We start from the raw sequence: 17,620 nt of genomic DNA on the forward strand, positions 1-17,620 counted from the left end.
TTAATATATGAATCCTAGAACAATTATACTTTCATTTAATAACATAGTAAAACCTAACTTCGAAAGTTTATCAACCATTTGAACTGATGCAAATAATATTTCACAAATTATATGTAGAGAAAAATTTAAGTGATTCCCATATATATGTTTCCAGCCCTTTATTTTTATTTTTCTTAGTATTTGGGAAATTTCAGATGAATCATACATGAAATACAAATCTCTTCTAAATTTCAAATTAATCACGAATATAATCTATCTAGAAACTAGTAAACACATCAAGAGGTCGGACCCTTGAAACCTTTTTACTTTTTAAGGTGAAATTTAATATTATATATTCGGGTCTAATTAAGAGTATTGCGAGTAAGATAGCCGGGTTTTAAGGGTCCAACCCTTATCTTGCTCACCATGTATATATACTTATGTACTACAGTTCTATAATATGATGATGTATATGTTTGCTGCAGATTTTACAACATTTAAACGTTTTATTTTAAATATTTATCACATATCTCATAATAAAATAAAATAAAATAAAATAAAAAAACTTTTCTTTTTACATGTAGCCATGTAATCAAATATGATCCTACATGTAATCAAATATGATCCCAGATAGAGGTGTACAAAACCGATTTTTTTCTTCAAATCGAACGGGTTTCAACCGGTTTGGGTTTTGTAAATTCAAAACTAATTTGACCCAAACCGGTTTAAACCGGTTGATTGTGACATAACCAAACCGCTATACGAACCAGTGATTTGGTTCGGTTTGGAAACTGGTTTAAAACCATAAACCAGTTTTAAAAACGAACTAGTCCGGTTCGGTTTACGGTTAACCGATTCCAAACCACTATATTTGTGATCATACTCTCACTTTGGGCCCGGCCAACTTCCTACTCCTCACTATGTAAACCCTAACGCTAGTGCTTCAACACTCACTCTCTCAAAATCCCTCCACAAAATGCCGAACAAAAGAGGCAAAATCAACAAAACCTGCATCAACGACTCCAACCATCAACCGACTCAACCCGAATCACTAGTTCTTTCCAACGACGACCTTTTAACCGAAATCCTTATCCGACTCCCTGTCACCTCCATCCTTCGTTTCAAATCCGTATCTAAACACTGGCGTTGGCTTTTAACCCACACGCATTTCACCCACCGGTTTGATAATAATATTTCAAAATCCCATGGTCTTTTTTTCAGTGGTTATATCTCAACTTTATATGTTCTGTTTGATGTCGAAAACCGAAGCACTCCTCCTTTTCGTAGTCTCGACATTTACATTAACCGCCCCCAAGTTAATATCGTGCAATCTTGTAACGGATTACTCCTTTGCTGCTCCGACCGAGGCCCACAAGGCGGCAAAGGTGCTCTAAAATATTATGTATTTAATCCCACCACCAAGCAATTGACAATCATCCCACCAGTTATCGGAGGCTACCGAGCTAGTAAAACCATCTGTTTAGCGGCTCTTGCATTTCATCAAAATCAAACTGGTTGTGTCCATTACAAAGTTGTTTGTATTCGCTCTTTCGAGCCTCGTGGGAACACGTTTCAGATTCAAATCTACTCGTCCGAAACAAGGAAATGGAAGATTTGTACCGAAACACGGTTGCAGACGCTGCCTTTGCCGGAGGGTTTGATGTCTTCCGAAATAATAACAATGTATCTAGGGGAATCTAGAGGTCATCTACATTTTATAGCTTACGAGAATCGAGAAGAGAATGGTTTACACTTCAATGTGTTTGAGATGTTGAGCGATCAGTCAAATGACCAGTTAATTACAATTATAATCCGCTCCAATCAAGGGAGAAATTTATGAGCTATTATTAATATTATGTCTTTAAATAAAGTTGTTTAGATGAGAACAGGGAGTCGAATATTATTATCTTAATTGTTCTTGTAATTGGACACTTTCCATCTCGAATTGGGTCTTTTATTTGAGTAATCGAGTCATTTGATTGAGGCCAGAATCCAGATTTTAGACTCTTATCGCAAACAGATTCTTTTAATGTCAAATAAAACTAAAAAACTATCTTACCATAAAACTTTAGTTTTCTAGTTCACTTCCTATGTTGATCAACAACCCTCATGAGTCAGCAATGCTTCTAACTTCTGCATCATTGCAACCACATCACTCAACTTGTTAATTGCTGATCGGACACTACTGCAGCCCTGCTGTGATGGCCATTGGTGTTGTAACCGCAGTTAATCAAGATGCCCACATCACAGAAATCGAACATGCTGCTGCCAACATTAGACTTGTCTAAGCAAAATAAGTTCGGGTCAAAGCGTGCCATTTATAAAGAAAATTGATACTTGGTTGAGGTTATAACAGGTTGCAGGCTGTGGCCAAACTGGAGTCGGGTTGGCATAAGTCTTTTAGAAAAAAAAAATTCAAAATAGGTTCTTTTATGGTGGCTATAGTAGGGGTGTGCACTGGGCGATTCGATTCTGAGTCCCCACGAACTGAAAATACTGTTTAAGCCAGGTACCAAGAATATGCCATCTTGGACCAGATAGACAAGAAGAGGATGACAAGTAATTTGATTTAAAAAACACTTACATTGCCGGGATTCGAACCCAGGTCTTCTGGGCGAAAGCCGGATATCCTAACCGCTGGCAACTATGGAATTTCACATTTTACTGGTAAATAATTTTATAATAAGGTGTATAGTATAAAAGAAATTCTTTAGACATTAATAGGTTTGCTTGCTTGATATTACATTTCCTTAAAGACTCTGGAGGACTGGAGCTGTGTATTTATTCATCTAAAACTTTGATAATATAATAATATTATAAGTTAAATGTTTCAAAACACTAAACTTTCATATAACTTGTTTCTCAATCAACAAAATAAAAAGTGGTTTTGACATTCTGACCCATATATATCTAGTAGTTTAATTGTTATATTGTTATTATGACTAGTATGAAACCCGCGTGATGCTGCGGCGGCAACAATTTGCAATGCGATACGTGTTTATGTTAATTCATTAATCATCTCGTGATATTCGGTCTCTGTTTGAAGACTTTCGGTCCAATCTTAACATTCGGTCACCTCTGGTTTCGACTGCGGGAGTGCGGGGGTGTAATAGAACACGCTATGTATAGTAATGAATTAGTCATATATTGTATTAGTATAGTTGATATTGTTTCCATAGATGGACATTGTATTGTAATTATTTATATCAATTGATAAATGAGAAGAGGCAAGGATCCTATTCTTACAAAAAAAAAAATGTTTAGGACATGAAATTAATGCCTATAATATAGATTGCAAGTTGATAATTGTATTCAACTTGTGTTAGTGGTCTAATCAAACCAATGCAACAACGCAGTAACAATCTCTTTGTCAAAACCACTGTTATCTGTTCTTAACTTTCTATTATTGATTGTAGAACACAAGGTAGCGGTTGAATATAACACAGTTGCAACAAACTAAATCAACGTTTGTGAGTTCCTTCCGGTTTTCCTAGACATCAATGATTCTTGATGATCTATGATTTTACTAATCAAGAACATCTTTTGAGCTGAACAAAATGTTGGTCTAATGGATGTCATATGATGTCACAAAATGATGACCTTGATTTGTTTTTATTAATGGACACGAATTATGTTGATATTAGCTAGGTTCGTACCCGTACATACATTAAACCCAAACAACAAATTAGTAAACACCTAGAATAGTAGTGATACTCGTATAGCATATGATACAAAAATTTTAGTCGGTCGGTGAAACACAGTCGTTACATTTGGTCGGTATCAACTATGTTTGTTACGTTTCTGAGCTAAACCCAAAAAATAACAAAAACATATACAAGAACTAACGCAACCTAAATAACGACTCGATGCGGATTCTGTTGGTATCAATTAGGTTCATTACATGTACAAGAACTAAACCTAAAAAATAATTTTGTCATATTTAAAAGAAATAAACAAAAAAAAATTAAAAAAAACCTAACACAACAATCAATACATAGATGGATAAATAGGAAAAAAAAGTAAATGAAATAAAAAAAAAGGTGATGCAATGGCGACTTTAAAAAAAGGTGCTACAATGGAGACTTGAACTTGGGTTGATTATAGAAGCACTCCTTCAACCATCAAACCAATTCAAAAATTTTAACAAGTCTTGAAAGTAATTGAATAATAATCAAAGTCATAACCTTAAAAACCTTTGTTACGCTAAAGTTCTAAATTATACTAATTACTAATTTATAACTGATAATACCAATCTTCCTTTACGGCAAACAGATTGGCTAATCTTCCTTTACGGCAAACAGATTGGCCTTGAATCAATGAATCATAAAAATGTAAGGAGACTGGAGATATGTCAATGTTGGCAAAACCGCAAAACCTGTTCAAACTTTTTTTTTGGCAAACAACATTTTTTTTGTATTAGAAAATTAGAAATGCTGACTAATTCAAGTCAACAACAAGAAGGTATTGCACAAAGCTTCCATGACAATCTTTCCACCATGAAAAACACCTCTTAAATACACATCTTCAACACACTCAAAAAAATACCGTAGCAATAAAAATACGCATGCCATATTAATGGGTATAAAAGAATATGATATTCACACGTGGACAATTCTATGTGGCACCTCTAGTTGGGTTAGGCTATCTGTTATGGTGGGGGGCTTCGAAGCCCCTCCACATGCTAAGTCAGCGTCACATGGGCACTAGGGAACATCGAAGTCCCAAGGTATAATGCCCCTCTATGATGAGGGGGACTCAAAGCTCAACCTTTTTTCTTTTCTTTTTTTTCATAAAACAAAAAAAGCAACACAATAATATATAATATAATAATAAAAAAATACAATAATAATAAAAAACAAACTAAATTAAACATGAAAACATATAAATAAAAACTAAAAAAATTACGGCTATTTTTAGTAGTCGTCCTTGCTGTCATATTGCTTGTTATTCCAAAGATGTTCAACCAAATCCGATCGAAGGCTGAAATTCGTTTCCCTTTTTCGTGTTCTTAATAAATTAGCAAGTTTCTCATCTTCGTTTAGTGTACAGATCGTCTTTGGTTCATCGTTGTCCTCGCCTTGACAAATTGCTCTACCCGGGTCCTCCAATATCATATTATGCAAGATAATGCTAGTGTACATTATGTTTCTTAAATTATCCATTTGTTGAAAACAAGCCGATTGTCTAATGATAGACCAACGTTTCTTTAATACCCCGAATGACCTTTCAATGTCTTTTCTGGCTAACTCGTGTTTTCTTCTTGAAATACTGGCGTTTATCGTTAGTCGGGCACCTAAAGCTAAGAACCAACATGGCCCACTCCAAATAAATACCGTCGACTAGATAATATCCGTATTCGTAGTTGATATCGTTTGTGGGAAATGAGGTGTCGGGTGAGACTCCGTCTATGAGGCGGTCAAAAAAAGGGAACACATTAATCACAGCTACATCATTGTTTGCATCGGGCATCCCAAAAAATGCATGTCATGTCCAAAGATCAAATGATACAGCCACCTTAAGCATAATTGTTGGGCCATCATGATCACCCCGGTGATATTGACATTGCCAAGCAACTGGGCAAGCTTCCTATATCCAATGTGTGCAATCGAGGCTACCAAGCATCCCGGGAAAACCGTGTCTTTGTTGATGCACCTCGTATATTTTTTGTACGTCACTTTGAGTCGGCCTCCTCAAATATTTTTTATGATATAGTTGAGGAATACCTAAGTTAACAAAGTCTATAAATTTCATACTCAAAATGTGAACGTTTTGAAATAAATAATTACAACATTAATACTCACATTCGCATAATGTGTGAAGCGCCTCACGTTCCACTATCTCCGACATCTGTAAATAATCTTCCATGGCGTCGCTCGCAATCCCAAACGCTAGTTGACGAATTGCCGCCGTGCATTTTTGCATAGGAGAAAATCCCGATTTACCTCTCGGGTCCGCCCATTGTTGAAAGAATGCATAATCGTGTTCTAAATCACCAACTATTCGTAAAATAGTTGGCCACTCATCCGAAAACGGCGCCGAAATCGTTCCGAATTAAAAGTCGCCTCCGGCGAAAAATAATCTTTCAATAACCGGTCATGAGCACCTACACAATCTCGTTGAAGATGAGGCCGTCTTGTATGTGGTTGTGAGCTTTCGCAATGTTGGACTAAGAGTTGGGCAGCCTCTCTAATGCACTGAATGTCGTTTCATCCTCTGAATCCTAATATGAAATGACGTCAATATCGGGTTAGTAGTCGGATGTCGAAGATGATTCGGAAGACATATTATGGAGAAAGTTTTAAAAAGTTTAAAGAGCAGAATGAGATATTTGTAGAGATTGGGTGAATGATATATATATATATATAATTTTGATTTTTTTTATTAAAACGATAATAAATCTGTTGTGGGGGACCGAACCCTCCTCCACGCCGGCCGTCCGGAATGCCCCCCCCCCCCCCCGCCCTCCGCACGCTCCTCCTCCGCGTCCCCCGGCGGTGTCCCCCCCTTCAACGTCCTTTTTCCCCTCCACGGCACCCCATAGCAACAAGTCTAATTAGGGACATGTCTCCATCTTTGGAGTCTTTTAATAAATTAGTTAGGTGGATTAAAGTTAAATATTATACCTATAAAATACTTGACGATTAAAGTTTCGAGAGGTTTGAACAAAAACCTATAGGACTAAAACTCCCAAATGAGAAAGCTTGTAAAAAACACAAAATTATTTAAAAGAGGATTTGAACCCGGGTACCTAACATACCAAGTTTTAACATTTCAATATGTATATATGTAAAAGTTGCTAGTGATAATGGCACAAAATCCCAAATTAAACTTATAATATAGAACTAGACGCTTTAAAGCCACGCATTACAGAGCGCAGAACCGGTTTGTTGGATATTGGTTCGCGAACAGATTCGTTATGGTAATTGCTATTGAAATTATTTAGGGGACTGAAACTTGATAATCGAAGTTTTAAATATTTGATTCAAGTTTGCGAGACATTTAACCAAAATACCAAACGTAGGAGACTGAAATTATCAAATGAGCAAAGTTGTGAAACAATAAAAAATAGAGATGAAACCGAGCCATGATGGAATCGAAACCATGTCCTACGGTTGCTCAATTGTAATTCCACCACCAACCGCTCCATTAAGTTGGATTTTTGCTCAATCTGTAACTTTTAGGTCTCGAAGGATGGATCTAACAACTAACTTGGATCAACCATGGTGCATGCAGGAGACAAAATCAAGAAGACCAGCCTCTCGCAGGCTTCCATGAAGGATTCCGAACATCAATCGACTGAATCAGTAACTGTTGTTGGTTCTAACGATGACCTTTTAACCGAAATCCTTCTCTGCCTCCCTGTTGCCTCTGTCCTTCGCTTCAAATCTGTTTCCAAACACTGGCTATGGCTTTTGAGTGATAGCCGTTTCATCAACCGGCATGATAAGCTTTTAAAATCTCCAGGTTTTTTTGTCAGTGAAATATATGTTCCGTTTTATCCTCAAATATATGTTCCGTTTGATCCTGAAGACCGAAACGCTCCTTTTTACGATGGTCACATCCTGCAATCTTGTAATGGATTACTTCTTTTCCATAATAGAGATGCTTATCAATATTGCATATTGAATCCCACCACCAAGCAAGTTGCAACCATCCCGCCGGCCCCTAGATTTGTATGCGCTACGAGTCTCACTACAAGAAAGTAACCCTGTAGCGACCAAGGTTATCTCGAGGACAATTTTCGTCGCTACAACTAACCTTTTATCGACGACTTTTCGTCGACGTAGGAGTTTTCAACTTTTCAACCTTTTTAAATTCTATACCGACGACATTTCGTCGATATTGGGTGGACCAAACTTTTGGAGGGATTTGCAGATTTTTACCGCCAACTTTAAACCCTTTTTCGACGACTTGTCGTCGCTATAGCTTATACTATTTTTTTTGTTGATAAATTAATAAAAAGAAAAAAAACTAAAAATATATATAACTCACCAATAATTTTTTTTATTATTGGTTAATAAGTAAATTACAAAGAAAAAAAAATCCAATAAATAAATTAGTATGTTAGGACAAAATGCCCTTGCTAAAGGTGAAATTAATTTTATTTATTTTTTATTAATGATTGATAAATAAAAAATATATAATTTTAAAACTACTTTTTTCCACTTTTTATTTGTTTATGTGCATGTGCTTTACTAATTATTTTATTCTTCTTATAATATATTTGTATTATTGTGTATAGATAGGTGGGCGGGTTGATGAATGTATGGATCAATCATTGATGCTAGACTGTCACTATCTAGTCAAAAACAAGTAAATCAGTATCCTAATCATCTAAGCAAGCTAGGGTAAGTATGGTGTCGAACCACGAGGAGTATGTGATCAGTGTAAAGTGTAAACGATTCCTATCATTATGAAGTAATTCAATTAAAGTGCTGATCACACTAGCAAACAGTTTGTGTTTTATAATAAACGAACAATTAATCAAGTATCCAATCAATCAAACAAAGCAAATCATACCCGGGAATCCAAGTACGTAACCTAACAGCAAACTCATGCAACTTAACAGATAAACTATCCTGTGTCAACTACAGACTGACTAACCGGTTAAACCTTAGGCATCCACGCTCGCTAACACACGGCACTGGTTATCAAACGGTCCCTGCCAGTGTGACTCAACTAAGGGCAAACGTATGCATTCTTTTAATTAACAGGTCAAAACAATCCTACAAGCAATTATCATAGCAACTAGCACACTAATCGTTCTGATCGAAATAAACCTAAACTGACGTTGTGCACAATCATACTAGACATCAATACTCATAGATTAACATCAAAGATAGTTACAATCAATTTGTTCTTAATACATGAGAAAAACTGAAAGATACAATACTCTACATCCCGGGTATGACTTGAAGGATCTAGCCGCGTCTCGGCATCTCTCGGGCTTCGGTTATGATGTGGTAGAACATGTATGATGCCTTGAGATGATTGGGGATGATCGGGACTTGCTCTTCTGCTCTGGAAATCGCCTAGAAGGTGAAGAATGGCATTTAGGGTCGTCAAGAACGTAATATAAAACAAACCCTAACTTTCACGATTATGGGGACCATCGCGTAGCGCGATGGCCTCCTCTCCTGTGGACCAAAGTCAACGCAGGAACTTACAGACGCGATGCCCCACCTTCAACACCCATCGCGCTACGCGATGGGCCTCTTTTCTCAGCAACTTCGTTTAACTGCCTCGGTAAGCGTGCTGGACATCTCAGGTCTTCATTCCATGCTCATACAGGTCCAAATTAAGCGCGTTAAGTACCTATGACCTGAAACACAATAAACATGTATGAAGTACCAAAGTTCCAAAAATAAACGAGTAAAACAAATACGTTAACACAAATAAATATGTACAAATAAACCGAACATCAATCATCGGATGGATGGATCAATAGATGGATGGATCGATGAACGAAGCAACTGATGAATGGATGAATCAATGGATGGATGAATCGATGGATGGACCAATGAGGGGTGGATTGATGGAATGATGGATGGATGGATTGATAGATGGTTGATGAATGGATGGATCGATGGATGAACTGATGGATGGATAGATAACTAATGGATGGGTGGATGGTCGATGGATGGACCAATGAGGGGTGGATTGACATATGGTTTATGGATGGATGGATCAATGGATCGATGGATGAACTGAAGGATGGATGGATAGATGAATGAATCAACTAATGGTTGGGTGGATGGTCGATGGAGGGATGAATCAATGGATGGATGAATCGATGGATAGACCAATGAGGGGTGGATTGATGGAATGATGGATGGATGGATTGATAGTTGATGAATGAAGAACAACAAAAGGTAAATCAAGAAATGCAAAATCAGTTAGCTCAATTACTTGCAATGGCCAACGAACAATCGGGATCTTCAAGACACCATGATGAATCGGGATCTTCAAGGCAACATGATGAAGATGATGAACATGATGAAAGTGATTAGGTATGTACATTCATTTTAAAAAATTTACATGACGTAAATATAATAGAAGTTTATTACAACTTTGTTTGTTTTATCTTATAGGTGGATGGTAGAAACTCGCCACAAACTCGCCACAGGAGATTATCGTTTATGTTTTGTATAAGATTATGGTAGAATGTGGCATGTATTAGGACTAATACTTTGATACTCATGGTAGTTTAGGATGTGGCGTGTATTAGAATTTAATATTTTGATACTCTTGGTATTATAGGATGTGGCATGTATTAGAACCCTTTTATATGTTATTTTGCAGTCTTGTGTGTTTTATTGTTGAGTTGAAAAACTGGAAAATTTAAAATATAAAAAAAAATATTTGAAAATTTTGCTGCACCTATATCGACGACTTTTCGTCGATATAGGTTATTGTAGAAAAAAACTTTTTGTTTTTAAAAATAATCTATATTGACAACTTTCCGTTGGTATAAGAAAATATTTTTTGTTTTAAAAAATACCCTATACCGACGAAATGTCGTCGATATAGGGTTTTTAATAAGATTTAAATCTTTTTCTAAAAAGTAGGGTATATCGACGACTTTTTGTCGGTATAGGGTTAACTTTATCGACGACAAATTGGGGATATAGCGACGGAAGTTGTCTTCGAAATAGGCTTGATTTGTTGTAGTGAGATCTAGTATTTCATCCAACAGATTGTGTTCACTACAAAGTTATTTGTGTTTGTAGTTTAAAACTAGAGAAGTATCAAATTCTGATATACTCATCCGATACAGGAGAATGGAAGGCTTCAATGAATCGATCCATCGGAACATGTACTTTTTGTATAATGGAGTTTACTGCAACGGAGCTGTTTATTGGCCATGGCAATCTGTTGTACTATAATATCGAGGCTGAACAGTTGCAAACGTTGCCCTTTCCGTTGGTGATGACGCCACCAACAAGATTCAAAGTTACCTTGGGGAATCTAGAGGTCATTTGCATTTAATACTGGGTGCTTATAGCGTTTTTAAAGACAGTTTACACATTAATGTGTATGAGATGTTGAGGGATCGTTCGGGATGGTTTGTCAAGTATCAGGTACAACTTGATGGGCCACCGGATGCCTTTCCCGAAACAATTGATCCGCCAGATTATAATTTTGATGTCGTTGATGTTCTTAGAGGTGAAAATGAAGATGCATTCATGGTGCTGGCAATTCCAGGGAAATTTTTAAACTGCCATCTTCATCACAAGAGTTTTGAGCAGATACTGAGTTACCCTCGCGACAAGTATTATAGACAGTCGTATCTTCACCGTTATATCGCAACCTTGTCTTCTTTCTAGATACTTTTGCAACCTTGTTATTATAATATGTACTATGTTAATTACTTGTTACATTCACGTGTCATCAGTTATGGAATCAACAGCATTCAATCAACATTGGTTGGTTAATTTCTTATGGAATTTTTTACAATTCATTTAGTTTTGGTACACACAATTAATTTTATTTAGTCATAAGCACATTTAGCTCTTATTTTCCTCGTTCTTGATCTATTCATAAATAAATATTCTTTTGGGAACTGGTATATAAAATTATGTTAGGTAGTGTTTGGTATGCATGAATGATAGGAGAAATGAAATGATTCATTGCGTAGGAATGAAAAAAGTGGTGTTTGGTTGCTCAATGGAATGGAATCATCCATTACACATGGAATCTCATTCCATCAAAACCATTACTTCCTACCCCCTTCTTTTTTTTCATTTCATTCCTACTTCACCCTACTTTCTCAACAACACCATCACCACCTAACAACAACTACCGCTACCATTGCTATCACCGACACCTTACCGCCACCATCGCCACCACCACCGCCTCTGCCGCCACCACCTTACCACCAATGCAACCACCGCCACCGCCGTCGCCACCATCGTCACTGTAACCACCGAAAACATTCACCGCTGCCGCCTGACCATCACCGCCACCCTACCATCACCATGACTACCAATGCTACCACCGCTTGACCACCACCACCGTCGCCACTGCCACCACCATTTTTCGTCGCCGGAGCTAACACCACCACCGTCGCCATTGCGGTTTTTTTATTTTGGTAAAATAAATTATTTTGAGATAGAAGTGTTTTTATTCTTTCTATTTCATCATACAATTTTTTAGGATACCAAACAACATAAAGTAATAATTCATTTTATTCCCATGGGTTAACCAAACAAGACAAAGGAATGGAATGATTCATTTCATTACCTTGTCAATTTCATTCCTTCTTCCATTCTATTACCCCTTCATTCCATTACCTACAACCAAACATACCCTTAGTTCTCATTGCAGTCAAGCAAGCCGCAGATCTGAAATTGTTATGTTTTACTATTGTATGCAGTTGTTTATATATTTTAGACCAAAAGCTTGTATTGTAAACTTAGATAATTGTTGGCTAATCACATAAATCATTCTTAAACTAACATTTATTTTGTGTTGACTATTGATGGTCCTCCATAAAGAAAAATTACAAGGTCTATCCTTGGTTGAAATAATTGATGTTTTAGAGACATGAAATGGATGACAAACGCCTACAATATAGATTGCAAGCTTGATAATAGGTTAAATCAGTGAAAGATGTCTTTTTAAGACAGATGTTTTTGAAAGGCCGAATCAACCTAAGTCCTCAACTTCAACTCGTATTAAGCTCGTCTGATCTAGCAACATAAAAATAATTGTTTTTATGTCTCTTTTGTCAAATCTTCCATCCGGCGTCCCGCATGAACACTATATTTTCTTATTTTTATATTATTGAATGTAGAACGCAAGGCAACAACATAATTTAACATAGTTGTCTTTATTGCATTTCGTTAAAACAATCTAATGTTATTTCCTTTAATAAATTGAATAAGACAGTTTGTCAATCATAGTTGTCTTTATTTTTCTATTATTGAATTTGAAGGTTAATCAAGTATGGCACCAACGGCTCGGCCATCCCGGGTCGTCTTTATTGCATTCGTTAAAACAATCTAATGTAGTTCCTCAATAAATTGAATAAGACAGTTTGTCAATCATGTGTAATTGGAAAAAGTATTAAACTACCATTTATGTCTTCTAATAGTTGTATTAATTTACCGTTCGATCTCATTCATAGCGACCTATGGACCTCACTAGTTATTAGCACAAGCGGTCATCGTTACTATGTTCTTTTCCTGGGTGACTTAACTGATTTTTATGGACTTTTCACTACTAGAAAATAGGGCTAATGCAACTTATTAGAAGCAACTTTTTTCAAATGAGTTGCGTTTGACTCTAATGCTACTTCGATGAACACGAAAGTTGCACTAGAAGATTTAATGCAACATTTTTCATAAAAGGTTGCAAAGTTATACTGAATTTGCAACCTTTTTATTGAAAGGTTGCATATTTTACTAAAAGAGCAACCTTTTTCTTCAAATGTTGCATTAAGAAAATTTAAATGCAACTTTTATTTTAAAAGGTTGCATTGTTAGTAGTTGAATGTAATTCTAGTCAAAACGTTTTTGATAAATCAATATAAATTTTATAATTTTAAATAAATAAAATATTTTTATTACTAACTAATAAAAACTGTTTTGAATGGTTTACTCTGGCTTGCAGTTGAGTAGTTGCTTTGTTTTGGCGCGTTTACTTTCAACTCGATGAACCCCAATGTTTCATGAAACAATTCGCCCTTCCTTATTAATCAACTACACGAAATTCCAACATGTACCTAACACAAAATTCATGGCTTTGGGTTTGCTATAAACACGCTCGGATTTTTTTTTTGGGGCCAACTTGTGAACCCGTTTAGCTAAACAGGTTGCGTGTTGAACAGTTTAACCTGTTTAATTTTTTATCTTATTTTTGTAAAATGAGTTTTATGTAATAAATGAAAGTTCATTATATGCTTTGACTACTTTGAATTGACATGTTTCATCCGTTTTGACCCGTGACCCGACCCCTCCAACCTGACCCGTTTCCCGGTCCTAAACCGAACCCTCAAAAACTAAAACATAAAACGCAGGAACTGTTGATACTCCAACTACAATTTGAATTGACTTAGGTGGGCAACTGTAAAGTTTTATAAAATAAAGATCACATGAAGCTTGCACTTTGGCAGTGAAATCATCTAATAGTTAACAGATGTAAGTAGGTTTTTTTTTTCGTTAAGAAATTTAATAAAAAGATTTGAATGATTTTTATAATTGTTGCTTTATAAAACCTTTTTAGTTAAAATCTCATAATTTGTGATATTTTTCTAGAAAGATACGAGGAAGTAGCCAATACGCAAAAGGAAGCACACACACACATGGGTCTACCGCCACAAGGAAGAGGTCGAAATGGGAATATAGAGCCCACTAGAGGAAACTAAACGAAGACAATGAATTACCAAAGGAAGATGATTTAATGCCTTAACGGGTCAAAAAGTTAAAAGCCGGAAGTGAACTATCTTTGTTTTTAATTATTTTTTTATCTATTTTTTTTCTAGTTTTTATGATGGATCTTTGTAATATTTTCAAGTTTCTAATATATATACACTTTTATGTTATTTAATTATATATTACCATCTTGTTTTAATGCAAAAAATATTGAGTTTGAAGTCAAAAAAATAGTGCAGCCCCGAAAGCTAACAGCACTACACAGGTTTTGCACTACATGTGCATGCAGATCATGTCACTGGGAGTGGGCTGATCAAGAAGGTATAATAAAACAGACTTCACAATGTTTACTCTTTTTATCAATAACTAAATCTGAAGATCATATTTGACATGATCATTGCAGTCCAAAGTTCCCGGTGTCAAGTCTATCATTTCCAAAGCAAGCAAAGCATCAGCTGATATTCTTGTTGAAGCTGGTGACAAGATTCAGTATGGTGATCTTTATTTGGAGGTATGAAAACATAAAAATTAAGACTTCAACTAAAATATTTACAACTAATTAATTATTATCATGTTTTACTTCAGGTTCGTGAAACACCAGGGCATACAGTAGGTTGTGCTACTTATGCTACTGGTGATGGACCTGACAAATGTCAACCATAAATCTCATCTAAGGATGATAATGAAATCTAAATCCGATGGGAAAACCTGAAACCCAAAACATTTGGGACGGGTAACACCCGTCCCATTCACGAGTAACACCCGTCCCATTCGAGTTGTAGATTGCTGAAAATAGAATTTCAATAGAAAAATCCATAAACGGTACGATTAGCACTTGACACCAAATATGTTTCTTTTATTTTAATAGTATTTCGACTTCCTATCATTAACTACGGTTGCATAGAAAAGGTAAAGCTTAGTTATGTTTGTCAGACCCCGCTAAAAACCGGACGAGTTTTTAGCCGGGTATAACCGAAACCCATGGATGTACCCGATACTCAACAAATACCCCTTTGGGAAGGGCTTTCATAATTGGGTCCGGGTTTGGGATTACCTAAACTCGTCCCAATCCCTACCCATTACCATTGAGTGATGAAAGGTTGCAGCATCATTGCTATTTTATTCACTTATCTTGTTTCTATACACAAAAAAAGGAAAAAAAATAATACAAATGCAGAGTTTTGAACTTGAGAAGCTCTAAACAAATAACAAAGAACCTACCAACTACAATAGCAGCTAACTTTGATTTCGCTCCTAAAAGCTTGTTTTTATAGTTAGATATATATACTAGCGGGGTCTTAACGGTTTTAACACAACCCCGCCAAACCCTTTAATCCACGATCATCATCCTTAAACTGAAACATAATTGTTTCTCAATCATTCTAAACCAAATTTGAACTCCAATTACACTAATATATTCAATCAATGTGAAGCCAAGACATCCATTTGGTGATCTTCATACATGTCAATTTCATTATATTTCTCTCCGTAAAAGACATTATCCATTCAAAGGTTCAAATGTAAGTTTCTTTCATTCATAATTGTATTCAGGTATTCAGTTTTTGTATTCGATAATTCAAAGATTTTGTGGTATAGGGGTTAATTTCCTTAGAATAGCAGATGTGTTTTTTTTATCTCTGATAGATCCAATTATCTTGGTGTTTGATTATAACTTTTATTTTCGATTTATAACATAATCATGTGATCGATAATACATGTAATCACATTACATATTTCAAACAGAATATAATCGCATTACATGTAAATACATATTTCTAAGCCCTAATGTTATCAATGTTGTGCATCTTTTTTTAAATAATTAGACTACTCATATTGCGATTCACTATGATCATGAACTTTTTCCAAATTTAGTTTCAATGTAATATACAAGTTTAAGCATCAAAATTACTTTCCATGTGATTCACTGTTATATAATCAGATCATGAAATCTTTACAGATCGTTTGAGCTAATTTATATTAATCATTATCGTGCGGTTAATCATATCATGGTATTGTTAAATGATGGGTTTGTAATAATCAGATTACTCACATTTCATTATGTATTAATTAAAGATTGACAATTGTATCTACTTTTGTTTTTTTTTCTATTAAATTCAGAAAGCAAAAGACATAGGGAATGTTAGAGATTGGATGTATTTTCCTAGACGATTACCGGAATTTGAAGCTGGAGTTATTGAATTCCTTGATGCTTCATTTACTAAGGCAGCAAAAGGATCTCAAATCTGTTGTCCTTGCAAACAATGTAAAAACCGTTATTGGTATCGAAGAGATGAAGTATTCGATCATTTAAAAGGACACGGATTTATAGAAGACTACTATGTATGGGTTTTTCATGGAGAAAGTCCCTCACAAACAAGATTTAATGCTGGCATAGATGATGATGGTGATGGTATGCATGATAATTTTGATGAATTATTGCATGATTGGTTTAGAGACACCTTAGACGAAACAAGTACGGTACAAGAAGATTTAAATGAAAACACAAAGAAGTTGTATCAGCTGCTAGAAGATGGAAATGAAGAGTTGTTCCCAGGCTGTAAAAGTTTTCCAAAGCTATCTTGCATTGTCAGACTTCTTCTGTACAAGACCGATCATGGGCTTAGTAATATGGCATTTGATGAAATGTTGCAATTTTTACAAAAGATGATTCCAGAGGCAAAACTTCCGGCTAGTTTTACTCAAGCTAAAAAAATCACAAGGGATATAGGGCTTGATTATAAGAAGATTCATGCATGTCCAAACGATTGTATGCTTTATTGGAAAGAGTATGAAGATGCTGAAGTGTGTCACATTTGCCACACCTCTAAGTGGAAACAAGTGAACGAGAAACAGAACAATCATAATACTGAACATTATAAAACAACTTCAAGAGTTCCGGCTAAAGTAGTGTGGCATTTTCCTTTAAAACCGAGGCTACATAGACTTTTCATGTGTTCAGAAATAGCTAAACATATAAGATGGCATGATGAAGGACGCCCTAAGATGGAAATTTACGACATCCTGCAGATGGGAAAAGCCGGAAGGAATTTGATTCCTTGTATCCTCATTTTGCAAAAGAAACAAGAAATGTGAGGTTAGGATTGTCAAGTGATGTATTTAATCCTTTTGGAACAATGAGCATTGCTCATAGCACTTGGCCTGTGGTGTTGGTTAACTACAATTTGCCTCTCTGGATGTCACTAAAACCCGAATACTTTATTTTGTCTTTGTTAATTCCTGGACCCGAATCTCCAGGTAACAACATA

The 17,620-nt window shown here is 35.7% G+C and overlaps 1 protein-coding gene across 1 annotated transcript; it reads left to right on the forward strand.

Annotated features, from left to right (window-relative positions):
• Positions 1–955: 955 nt before the first annotated feature.
• On the forward strand, positions 956–1,819 carry LOC143562902 (F-box protein At5g07610-like). Its single transcript, XM_077050581.1, has one exon. The coding sequence runs from the start codon at positions 956–958 to the stop codon at positions 1,817–1,819; it is 864 nt and encodes a 287-aa protein (XP_076906696.1).
• The last annotated feature ends 15,801 nt before the right edge of the window (positions 1,820–17,620 follow it).

This window comes from Bidens hawaiensis, unplaced genomic scaffold, assembly GCF_021521415.1.
Source record: "Bidens hawaiensis isolate Kalapana, Puna unplaced genomic scaffold, B.hawaiensis_p1.1 tig00021181_1, whole genome shotgun sequence".
Taxonomy (NCBI): domain Eukaryota; kingdom Viridiplantae; phylum Streptophyta; class Magnoliopsida; order Asterales; family Asteraceae; genus Bidens; species Bidens hawaiensis.